General features: G+C 40.9%; 1 protein-coding gene across 22 annotated transcripts in view; it reads right to left on the reverse strand.

The window, feature by feature from the left end:
• Nucleotides 1-1,789: 1,789 nt before the first annotated feature.
• Nucleotides 1,790-12,577, reverse strand: part of MEF2C (myocyte enhancer factor 2C) — a 514,750-nt gene continuing 503,962 nt past the window's right edge. For 17 of the 22 annotated variants that reach the window (XM_086960881.1, XM_086960887.1, XM_086960888.1 and 14 more), the window contains one exon: nt 1,790-5,403. In XM_086960881.1, the coding sequence (XP_086817007.1) occupies nt 5,079-5,403 (325 nt within the window). In that variant the 3' untranslated portion in view covers nt 1,790-5,078. The remainder of the gene's footprint in view (nt 5,404-12,577) is intronic. The other 5 variants (XM_086960896.1, XM_086960891.1, XM_086960892.1 and 2 more) reach the window with 1 other exon arrangement.

Below are 12,577 nucleotides of genomic sequence, written 5' to 3' on the forward strand. Positions count from 1 at the left end.
ACAAATTTGTAACATTTCTAATGTTTGCATATGTATGGAATATACTTTTTAAGATTATGTGTTTAATTCGTTTTCTAATAAACATGTAAATTTGAATGTACTTTTTAAATTAAGTTTAATATTAACTTTTAAATTAACTATACATACTATACTATACATATAATTTGTCTAATGTTGAAATAAGTCAGTTCATTTAACAAGCCGGGTCAGCTGTGTTCTTATTTTATCACCCTACCTCTATTATTTGTTATGGGAGTTCATGGCAGTACCGATTAGTGGCCATGTGTGGTGCTCGGCTTACTCAAAGGCTGGGCAGAAGTCCATTTACTCCTGTATTGACATATTTATAGCAATGAGTTTACTCATTTGTGGGTCTGTGTTTGTATTACCATGTCCCTCCTAAACCACCCTTAGATTTCTCTAAACCCTTCCTGTTTTATAGTAAGTACTTCCATTTCCCAGACTTTCCTCCTTGTCCCGCTCACATTTATTATTGAAACATATACCTAAGTGTGCCACAATTTCTGCTAACTTGACATAGATCTCTGCACAGAAAAGATATAAGAGGCGGGGAGAGGTCTCTTTCAGTAGGTTTGTAAATAGCATTTTTTAGTATGAGTAGTCCTACTTAAGTACCAATGTATGTACTTTAAAATACAATGTGTGAATAGTCCCCCATGTTAATATTTACTCCTTTTAAACCAAAACTGCCTAGCCTGAAATAGAGCATTTAATGAACAAAGTGATTTCCTTGGTGTTCACAACTGCGGTTAGGCTACGAAACCTCTACAATGGTGTGTTTGCTCTATTTACATGCTCAGTTTATAAAGCACTAGGTCAGTCAATACAACAATCAACTGAAATAAAAAAAAACATTCTTACAACAGGAAACATTTTCCACGCTATGATAGTGCACAATGAATGTCATTTGTGTGAATTAATTGACCAGTGGCATGGGTCCCGCACTCATTATACCACTGGATTCAAGCTAGCCTGGCTGATGAGTAGTGATACCGCACAATCGGTCCCAGGATGCTCGTTTCCGGTCCAGAGAGGACCTGACCTGGTAATTCAGGCTGGACACTTTCAATGGGGAGCAGGGCCAAGACTAAATTTCATATGGCTGGGTCCAAACTGGAACGGCATTGTGAGCAAAAAAACGATGTATTTAGGTCCAGATCTCTGTAATGTGGGTGAATATTTGACAATGTTCAGCATTTCGTCCATCATCTTTTTGTGGTATTATACAAATATACATGAAGTAGTGTATTCAAAAGTCACACATGCACATGTGTTGATTCACCAAAATACCTGGGGTGTGAAAGTGTCATCTCAAACCCCTGGATCGCCTATGCTATCAAAGGGTTAACTCTTCATCGATACCTTAAATTTTCATCAGCCTCATATTCTATGCTGAGGAGTTAGGGAATGGTAAAGGACTGGGATTACAGAAAAGAAACAGAGAGGACCCTTTGTCAGTCTCTTTCTCTCACAGTCTGTAGGACTCCTGAGACAAGGGGCAGCAAGGGTGGATGTTACGCCTGGCTGCTGTTAATTGAAGACCATGCCTCCCTGTGGAGTGAAACATCAAATATTTCATGAAAACATTGAAAGCTGAGGTTGACGAAAGACTATCAGTGCCAAACACATTACCACATATTAGACACTGCATACAAAAAAGGCATAGGCGAGCAATATAAGAATTCAATATATCTTTTACAAATTGAGTTCTTATGGTCACTTAAACAACAAACCATCAGTATATATAAATAAATGATCCAGACACACGTTATCACTAAGAAAGCCAGTAACTTTACTGATTTGTCTGCAAAATACAAATTATACCTTATTTTCAGCAGGAGAAACTTTGAAATTGTCCATGTTTGTTGTTCACTACAGACAGCTGAAGTAAGTCCCTTGAGATATACAGATGTGGTTTAACTTAGTTACAACATCTTGTCATCTAGCGGCGACAAAGTCCAGCTTATGCCGCGGTGAGTCTCTGTTTCAAATGCTTGCATGTTCCCATTTACAGTCTACTGAATTGATTTTGTTTTGTTTTATGGAAACAAATACCAACAAAAATGAAAGGATACAGCAAACCAGCTGAAGCAATCCAGGTGAGGAGCTCACTTTAATCAGGTTCAGCTCTGGCTACTTCGTGTGAAGCACAGTTGGACAACTAGGTTCACACTGATGTTCAATTGCCTACTGAATGAAATTGAGTGCCTTTAATCGGTGTGAGAGAAGTATGGCAAAATAAGACAAATGCCCTTTGGCCACAGTTTCTGAATATGGATCTATATGCAGAAAAGAGGTGGCTCAACACTTGGATTGCTCCATGTCTTTGGTAAAATATATCAACAAAAGCATTTTATCCATTGAGTCTAGAGTCTAAAGCAGAGCAACAGGTAACATCCTATGAGTCCTTTGTGAGCCGTGGCAGGATATTAGCAAAATGTAAGCGATGACATCACAACCTATGGCAAAAACAAATATCAATTAAGTACTCCACATTCAGGCAAGAGCCTTTTTTTGTTTTAGAAGTGGCTTTTTAGAAGAAAAAAAGAAAGGAAAGCAAGCAAAACAGATTTTTCCAACCTGGGTGGTAAACAATAGGCAAAGTATTGCATCATGGTATCCCCTATAGAGGGAATAGGAGAGTAAGGTAGACAGGAGCCTCTGTATAGACTATTTCTTGTGGGTTTAGCTTATTCTACATTGTTGTGAAAATTCCAGGAAATTCAATGTTGATCACAAAGAGGTTTTATATATGAAAATGTCAAGAGAAATGCAAAGCAGAGTTTTGTGCCTACAGTGCATACACCCTAAAAGAAGTATGCTAAGGACAAAAATTGAACACAAAAGGCAGAGCTTAGAGCATACAGTATCCAAAACTTGTTTTACACTGGTGAAGTCCCTTTTCTGAAAATATGCTGCTCGGTAAAAATGTCGAAGATTTGTCTATGCGCATAGATAGAAACAATGAGGGTGTATATAAAATGCCACCGATTGTGTTCAGTCATGAATGATGCCTAATTTTTGAAGCAGCATGGCTCTTCTACGAAGCAGGGCTCTGCCCCCAACTCTTAAATATCAAGGGCTCACAGAAGCCCAAATCAGCTTTACAAATACAATACATGGCAAGTTACATAAGATCAAAGTAGAAAGTTAACATTTACAGAAAGTGATCCTTCACAATCAAGTTGTGCTTTTTATGTTTATTAAATCGGTTTACAAATACATTATAATTCTCGCTATATTGCCATCGTGACAGTAGAACTGATCAGTGCAAACTAGAGGGCCGGACGGCGTCCACCATTATGCGATTCTATTCTTCCTGTGCTAGCGGAGAAACACTGCCAGGTTTGCTACACACGGCCAAGGGAGCACTCATACCCTACCCTGCTTCCCTACTTAACTTACAATATACTTGCGACTGAATTCTACAGAGCGACGCCCCACCCTACATTACATGTGCCGCGGAGGCAAGCTTCAAGGTGCTCCTTTGCTATTATGGCTATTCTTCATAGTTCCCTAGAAAGACCTTGCCTTGGCAAGTTAGTGCTATCAATACTGATAAAAACCCATGTGTACAGAAAAGATGAACTACGGTACGGGATACATTTGCATATTTTAGACAGAGCTAAATTCCACCATTCTTAAACTGGGTACATGAGTACAGCCGCATTGCTACACCAAGGAAAGTGGTTTTGAACAAAGAGGGTGTGTTGCGGTATGTAGATTAGCTTGATCATTTGCTACAATGCACGAAACAATGTTGCTAGGATCTCATTAATATATACAATGGACATCAGTTCCCAACCTGAATGCAAAATCCTGGCTAATTCAACATGGTTTTGGTTATTACTGAATGACTATGCCTAACCTGACAGGTTATCCGTTTCTTCTTTTGTGACATAGTTGACTTTGAATCTGCAAACCGGATGCAGAACTAAATAAAATGACTCCACTGTGCAACTGCACAAGCGTACACCCCTTCCCAACTATTAAGATAACAAAACCTTCTGCTATTACCATAATTAATATATATATATTAGAAAGCTATACACAAGCATGTTAATTTCACAGATTTTTTTTAAAAAGGTTCTTAATATTACTTTATATAATTAGAAATACACATTTCAAAAAACAAAACTTCAACGAAGAGAAAAAACTATATCTTGGTTAGCAAAGCATGGAGTTCTTCATGGCTTTAGGGTTGTGCTTTCTGTACAAAAAAAGCCAATTTTTCACTTGTTTTCTTCAGGACTGTGTAAAATATCAGCGAAGCTATCAAGAAAAAACACATTCTGGCTTAGGTCATCTACAAAAAGCCACAAATGCTTTGCGAAATTTTGTTTTACTTTTCTTTTATATGAAAATAAGCAAAATGCAATGTACATATTTTTTATACTTCTATTTTATATGTGTGGCAGACCCAGAGTTTAAACTTAAATATGCCAGCTCGCACGCGCTCCTGAGCACACCTTTTTACATGGGTAAACATGGCGCCCTTTGAAACGGCTTTCATGCTCTCCACGGGGCTCCATTTTGCCTAGGTGCACCGCGCTGTCTGTGCGCGTGTCGCATACGTTGGGTGGCCCCCTCCAGATTTCAGTCGTCTCCACCACCTCTGGGTCTGACAAAACATCTGTACATTTTCTATATGTTGCATAACAGCTGCTTTCTCTCTCGGTAATTAATTGCCATTTCTGGCGAACTTTTCCTTTAGTCTATTTACATGTAAATAACGTTGAACCTGCAACATGACACTATATTGTAACATACATTTTGCAAGGGAGCACAACAGTGAATACAAGTTAGTCTTACAATCTATTTTGTACACGTGTTCTTTTGTACAACTCAAGTGCTAAACTTGCTGTCTCATACTTCTCTGCTTAACCTTTTACTGATGCACTGAGGCCATTTGAAAGTACTTTTACAAAAACAGAGTACCTGACTTTTTTTCACACACGGCACATATATAATGCATATCTACCCTTCCCACCTCCCACTCCCCCGTAAATGTATAGCACACACACACTGCAAGAAAAAACGCATATGCAACCATTCCATCATGTCGCCCATCCTTCGGAGAGCCGCATGCGCTTGACTGTGGGACTTTCCCGTTCGTCCGGCGAAGGTCGGAGGAGTCCAATTGGGGAATGGAAATCGTTCCGGTGATCCTCTCGGTCGCTTCCGTCGTAGGAACTGCTGCAGCTGCTCAGACTGTCACCGGGCGATCTCCCCGCCTCAAGACGCGTGTGGTGGTGGTGGTAGCCCGAGGGCGTGTTGGTACGGTCTCTAGGAGGAGAAACAGGTTCTGACTTGATGTTGAGGCTTTGAGTAGAAGGCAGGGAGAGATTTGTACTCTGAGATAAGTGAGTGCTAGTGCAAACTCTGTAGGAGGAAAGGAGACCCAGTTACAGAATGGGGATGCAAAGAGGTCCCCAGACACTCAAATACACTCACTTCAACCCCCAGCGGAAAGATTCAAGCAGATATTAGTGCAGCGCAGAGTGAAAGATGTGCAGGATGCAAGCAATGGCGGGAGGAAGCAGGAAGTGAGGGACTGAAGGCACGTGCTAGCTAGCCCCGCCCCCTTGTTTCACCTAACTCTCCTCTTTATAGTGCTACAAAAAATTACATCAAAGGAAGTGCAGTGTCGGTGGGAAGCAACCTATATGTATAGAATTTGAAGTGAATCTTGTAGAAGTGAAGTCACGTGCTAGCTACCCCGCCCCCCTCTTCACTCTAACTCCCATCTTTAAAATACTGCAAAACATTAAATCAAAGATACTGGAGTGTCAGAGTGAAGCTACCTTTGTGTATATAATTTGAACTGGATCTTGTACAGTTCAAGTGTAGCAATGAGAGATATGTAAGAAAAAAATATTGGTGAAAACTTAGATACAATAAGCACTAGAGTCACATGAATCAAGCCAGTATTTTTTTGGGTTGCGAAAAAGCTGACAGTAGCAGCAAAAGAATTAATGCATCACACAGAAAACTCTTGGTTTTGGGAAAAATAGTATAAAATATATGGCATCCAAATATGAGCAGCAAATTTCAGCAATTATGCAGGTAAAAATTTCTGATTGGAAGGAACGTCTGAACTATAAAATAGCAATAGCAACTATTAAAAATTATACTAAGGCACTTTCCCTTTAAGAGCGTTTTGTGAATTGTAATGCAGATTTATACTGATTTTCTTGAATGATGATGGGCAAACCAAACAACAACTAATTTGAACTTATTCTGAAACTATTTTCAAACCTATTTGACTTGGTGAAAATTGGAAAGGAGTAAAAGTTTAAGATGTCGATATTGCGGCTTCAAAATTGATAATACTTACAAGTATCATTTTAACCAAAAGGTTTCTAGTGGATTCTTGGATTTCAGAGCAAATTCCGGTGTCTTCTATTCTTGAGCCTCACTAAAATTTTTGTTGCAGGACTAATAGTGCATGGCCCTTAGAAGAAATCGCTTAATTCTTTTTGAGAACGTTTTGAAGGTTTTGGTTGAGATGATGAAGAATATATACCAACCAGAGACTACCTCAATGGTTTTCACCACAAGGCCTAAAAGCGGCTTGCGTTTAGATTCCATGGCTTGTTATTAGGGGGCGGGGGGGGCAGAAATAAATGTTGCACATTGGTACTGATATGAAGTGAAGTATATATGTGTGTCTGTGTGTGTTTTTTTAAGTTAGCTTTATATTAGGGGAAAACATAAATTATTTTCCTTTTGGAAACTTCAGCTGAAACAAAGAAAATAAAGCAACCAATTGTATCTGAAGTTGATGAAATGTATTGAAATACTTTGTTTGCTACAACCCATTTTGACACACCCCAAACACTGAAAATTGGAAAGTCTATACCATGGGTACTTGCAAACATTTTCCCAGGGACACAAAGTTTGGTCTGTGATGTGACCGAGGGCTGCATTGATGCCAGCAGGGTGGAGGTCCAAGGGGTGGGGCGAAGGAGAGTAGCAGTAATTCTGTTAAAGGGGAAGCGAAGCATACATCTAGTGAATTAATTGCACAATGTGAAACCAGAAAACTTGGGATTAGTACCAGCATCCCCACTTTACCAAATTGTGTGATCCTAGGAAATTGTTTTAGTCCACTTTTCCTCCTATATCTTCATTCAAACATATGAGAGGAACTGAAAATACATGAGTTCAGAATGTGTGGTGTTCAAAACCTTCTCCTATGTTTGATTTTAATCAACTATAATGTTGTTCGTGTAGAATAGGAACCCAGGCAATCCATAGAGTGCACATAACAACTAGCTTGCCTCTTAGTTCACTATTGGCATTGTTATCGGTGGGAGGGGGGAATAAATGCTTATAAATTCATATTTGAAGACTATCACTTTAAAAAAATACTTTTCAATGTACTGATATAATCTGATGTACTAAGTTGAAATGGTTCTACGTGTTAATGAAATACACATTGTTTGATTTTTGAAGAAACCTTATCATATTTTTACACTTTTCCTGTTAGATCTCATTGAAAATGACGGTGTTCCAACCTAAAGTTAAGTAATGCAGGACCCCCTAGTTACTTTCTTTCTTTAACTTCAATTAACCTTTAAATATAGGCATCCCTGTTTATTCAACATCTTTTTAATGTTAGTGCTGAGTCAAGTAAACAGCAACCCAGTGCGGCTCTTAACCAGGGGTGGTGCATGGAAAGGTCTGGAGGGCTGCAGGCGGCCCTGGGCCATACTCCGAGTATCACTGGTCCATACAGTTTCAAACAATGGGACACTTTCCACTGAGTTCAAATCTGCAAATTGTGAGTGATTTCTTTTTTTCAGTAGTCAGTTCCAGTTTTATGTCTCAATACGCTTTTATTAAATAAAAAGATCTATTTTTTTTAAGTTTCATTTTTAGCGAATCCATTAACTTTGTCAGGAAATTATTTTTTTATATAAATTGTTTGTTTTTATTGTTAAATCCACTAATTGTTGTCACAGAACGATTCATTTTTGCCATTTTCTCAGGGTATATTTTTATTTTTAATGAAATAAAGATAAATTGCACTTTAAAGTGAATTTACCATTCAGGCCAAAACTTTTGTTAAAAACAAAAATAGTAATAATGCTTGCTCTGTCCACTCCATTACAACGTAGTGACTACTAGATAGTGAAAATGTAATTTTTGGGAATATCGATTTTTTTTGTTTCCAACTAAAGGTGGAGGCGCGAGTCTGTAAGTAAACTGTCATGCTGTCTCCATCACCCCATAAGGGTTGGTGATGGAGTACAATGATGGCTTTATGTTTTACATGCGAGTACCTGCGAGAATCAATGCATTACAATGGGTGACAAATAGGACCTGCTGCACTTGTGTTACATGTGAGTACCTGTGTGGAACAATGCATTACAATATGTGACAAATAGGACCTGCTGCACTTGTGTTACATGTGAGTACCTGCGTGGAACAATGCATTACACGATGTGACAAATAGGACCTGCTGCACTTGTGTTACATGTGAGTACCTGCGTGGAACAATGCATTACAATATGTGACAAATAGGACCTGCTGCACTTGTGTTACATGAGAGTACCTGCGTGGAACAACGCATTGCAATATGTGACATTGAAGACCTGCTGCACTTGTGTTACATGCGATACCTGCGTGTAACAACGCATTGCAATATGTGACATCGAAGACCTGCTGCACTTGTGTTACATGTGAGTACCTACGTGGAACAACGCATTGCAATATGTGACATCGAAGACCTGCTGCACTTGTGTTACATGTGAGTACCTGCGTGGAACAATGCGTTGCAATATGTGACAAATAGGACCTGCTGAACTTGTGTTACATGAGAGTACCTGCGTGGAACAACGCATTGCAATATGTGACATCGAAGACCTGCTGCACTTGTGTTACATGTGAGTACCTGCATGTAACAACGCATTGCAATATGTGACATCGAAGACCTGCTGCACTTGTGTTACATGTGAGTACCTACGTGGAACAACGCATTGCAATATGTGACATCGAAGACCTGCTGCACTTGTGTTACATGTGAGTACCTGCGTGGAACAATGCGTTGCAATATGTGACAAATAGGACCTGCTGCACTTGTGTTACATGAGAGTACCTGCGTGGAACAACGCATTGCAATATGTGACATCGAAGACCTGCTGCACTTGTGTTACATGTGAGTACCTGCGTGTAACAACGCATTGCAATATGTGACATCGAAGACCTGCTGCACTTGTGTTACATGTGAGTACCTACGTGGAACAACGCATTGCAATATGTGACATCGAAGACCTGCTGCACTTGTGTTACATGTGAGTACCTGCGTGGAACAACGCATTGTAATCTGTGACATTGAAGACCTGCTGCACTTGTGTTATATGTGAGTACCTACGTGGAACAACGCATTGCAATATGTGACATCGAAGACCTGCTGCACTTGTGGTACATGTGAGTACCTACGTGGAACAACGCATTGCAATATGTGACATCGAAGACCTGCTGCACTTGTGTTACATGTGAGTACCTACGTGGAACAACGCATTGCAATATGTGACATCGAAGACCTGCTGCACTTGTGGTACATGTGAATGCGTGAAATAATGCATTGCAATATGTGACAAGTTGGACCTGCTGCACTTGTGTTACATGTGAGTACCTGCGTGGAACAATGCATTACAATATGAGTCAAATAGTACCTGCTGCACTTGTGTTACCTGCGTAGAAGAATGCAGAGATTAATTTACATTGTTCAAACGTAAATTATAGGTTTTCGTGTTTCGGGTAGTGGCAGTTCTATGATTTTGGTTGAGATACATCTCATTTGTCTTCGTTAAAAGGGGGGGGGGGCAAAGTTGGAGTTCCAATTTTAATAGAGCTCATTATTCGTTAATGTAATTGTGGCTATCAAATGTGCTTTAATGAGACCCTGCTGCCTGTTTCAGCACGAGGCTCAAGGAGTAGCTGCTAAAATTAAATACTGCAATTCCAAAAACTGAGATGCTTTTTATGGGTTTATGGAAAGCGGCATGTGCATTAGAGTTAAGAAAACAAGAAAGCTAAATGAGAATGCCACAATGGCTTTAAAAGTAATTGTAATTCATTCCTTGTACAACTGCGCCACCTGCTGGAAAATGTGTATGTTGTAGTTATTTTCGCCATCGAATGTGTAGACATGTGATTCTTTTATCAAGGTAGCTAGAATGGTAAACTCACTTTGGCATTGTACACGTCTGACGCACAGAAAAGGTTCAGTGTGCCTATATCCACAGATATTGAGGCTATGTTGCAATATATCCTGCCATCATCGTGGCCCTGAGGACAGTGGGAAGAGCGGGGAAGCGTTACTTGGATACATCATAACTCCTTACTGTATGTATTTTGTTTGCTTTGTTTGAGTTCAGTGGAGAAGGACATTGAATTCGGTAGACCAGCCGTGGTTCGTTAAAGAGATATCACGATTCCAAATGCATAGTCCAAGTTAACAAGTGATTTTAGTTAGAAATTCGACTCGGGGTTCCATGTTTTATGAAAATTGACCGCAACACGCTAGCGTGCCAGGAGTTACTGTACTCTAGAAAAACAAACGAGGGACCTTAATAAATAAAACAGACATCTGCAGGAGGGGTCATCGAAGCGGCCTTAAGGAATACGAGACGTTAAGGGAATGCTCCATCCACCCCAGCGCCGTGCATGCCAGGCCACGCTCAGCTGAGAGAGGGCACGTGGCGCAGTATAGCTTGCTCACACACACATCCTTGGAAAACACAGACTGCTGCACCTCTCCCTGGACTGTTGAAGGGGCGCATCTCCTGGCATGAAAAGGGTTAATGTGCATTCATATTCATTATTTGAACCGCGTAGAGACGTGAGCTGCCTCCCATAGCCATTCCACCAGGACAGAGACCTTTAAACATTTATACCAAGTGAAGTCCCGGCCCACGCGGATTCCGTTCCAAAATGTAAGCGTCGTTTCGCATCTGAGACGGGAGCTAGCTGAAAATGGATCAATCTAACGGTGGTGAAATTCTGTTCAGAGACGCTTCAGACGTGTATTCGAAGGATGAGTCGTCAGAAAGCCATTCTTGCGTCTTCCTGATAAAAGCAAGGTAGTGACGTTTTTTCAGACCTCTGAAAAGAAATCGTGTAACGTGTGACCTAAAAGGCAGAGCCTGCACACACAGTCTGTCTGCAACCAGCGGGCGCGCGGATAATGAGCATGTCAGCTGCAGGTGAGCAGGCTGGGAGGCCGTCACTAATCACTGGCACCAATTAGCCTCTGCAGAAGATCCGATTGATCGAATGATGAGATTTTTATTGCCGCCGTGATGATGAACAATCGAGAACAAGAGCGTGTGTGAAGGGAGTCAAGATTGCACATACGTGTTTTACAAGGTTCCTTGTGGGTGGCTATCGCCAACCACTTTCAGAGATCTTTTGATGAGATCAAAAAAGCCCCCACCTTTTTCTGGTGGTCGGAGAGCGAGGGGTCATATCTCCGTCGGTAAAGCTGCCCGCAGGCTGTAAAGGGACCTGTACTGCGGTGTGGCTGAGGTGGTCCCTTGCATACATTCACCTGGAGACGGTGACGTGGGCGGTGGCCTGTGAAGATCAGGTAGTATCTAAGCAGGCTGTGGTCGGTTGTGACACTTGCAACTTGCCATGGTACAACTAATGCAGCTCACAGCACTCCTTGGAGTTCCACAGTAGGGCTGAGTAGTGGGTACAGCTGGAATGGGCTGTATTTAATTACTGAGGGCAGTTGCATCGTATGATTTTAATAAACATCCAGATTGCTGAATTTAGGTCAAAAACCGATATGAAGTCTCTTATCCAAATAAGGAGGGCCGGGGGCAGAAGTGAATGCTGGGTGTACAAATAGAGACATAGAGAATAACCCTAATTCTTGAGAATCCAATTGGAGCCAGGAGCTCTGCATCCACTTTTGTTTGACATAGACCAGTGCTTCATTAATAAAACAATGAGTGCAGGGGTACAACGTGTGTTTAGATGCCCACGGCAGATGCTACTGAACTTAAAACTGAGGCTGCATAGTCTTGATTCCACATCATGCTTCTTTCGTCCACCGCCAGTTACTCCCTGCCCTTTTATCTCACTTTTTCTGGTTATTTTACATCCATTTTTCCTTTCTCAGTCTTTCCTACCTTTCTCTTCCTCCTTTTGTGCTTTTCTCTCTTGCTCTGGGTCAAACTCTGATGAAGAGAAAAGTGCCAGTCCCCAAATAGGACTGCCAGTGGGCCCCACCTGCAAGCACCAGCTCAAATTAAGCACTGGAAGCAAATAGAGTTGAAGGAGCTCAGAAAAATATACGTCACCTGAGATGGGCACATGGATTTTATGGCATCAGCATATGGTTGACAGTAGCGCTAAAATGCATAGTTGCTAAGAAACGATATGAACATCAGCCAGGACAGGGAACACTGTGGCATCCTGGAGGAATCATTGTAATGCGGAGAAGGCACAGAGTTCAGCCTACGGTCTCGGCCACCTGCTATAAGGTTACCTTGATGGACAAGCTTTAAAAGAAAGTTCTTGTGCCGCATCCATTAAA

This window comes from Lissotriton vulgaris, chromosome 3_1, assembly GCF_964263255.1.
Source record: "Lissotriton vulgaris chromosome 3_1, aLisVul1.2, whole genome shotgun sequence".
NCBI lineage: Eukaryota > Metazoa > Chordata > Amphibia > Caudata > Salamandridae > Lissotriton > Lissotriton vulgaris.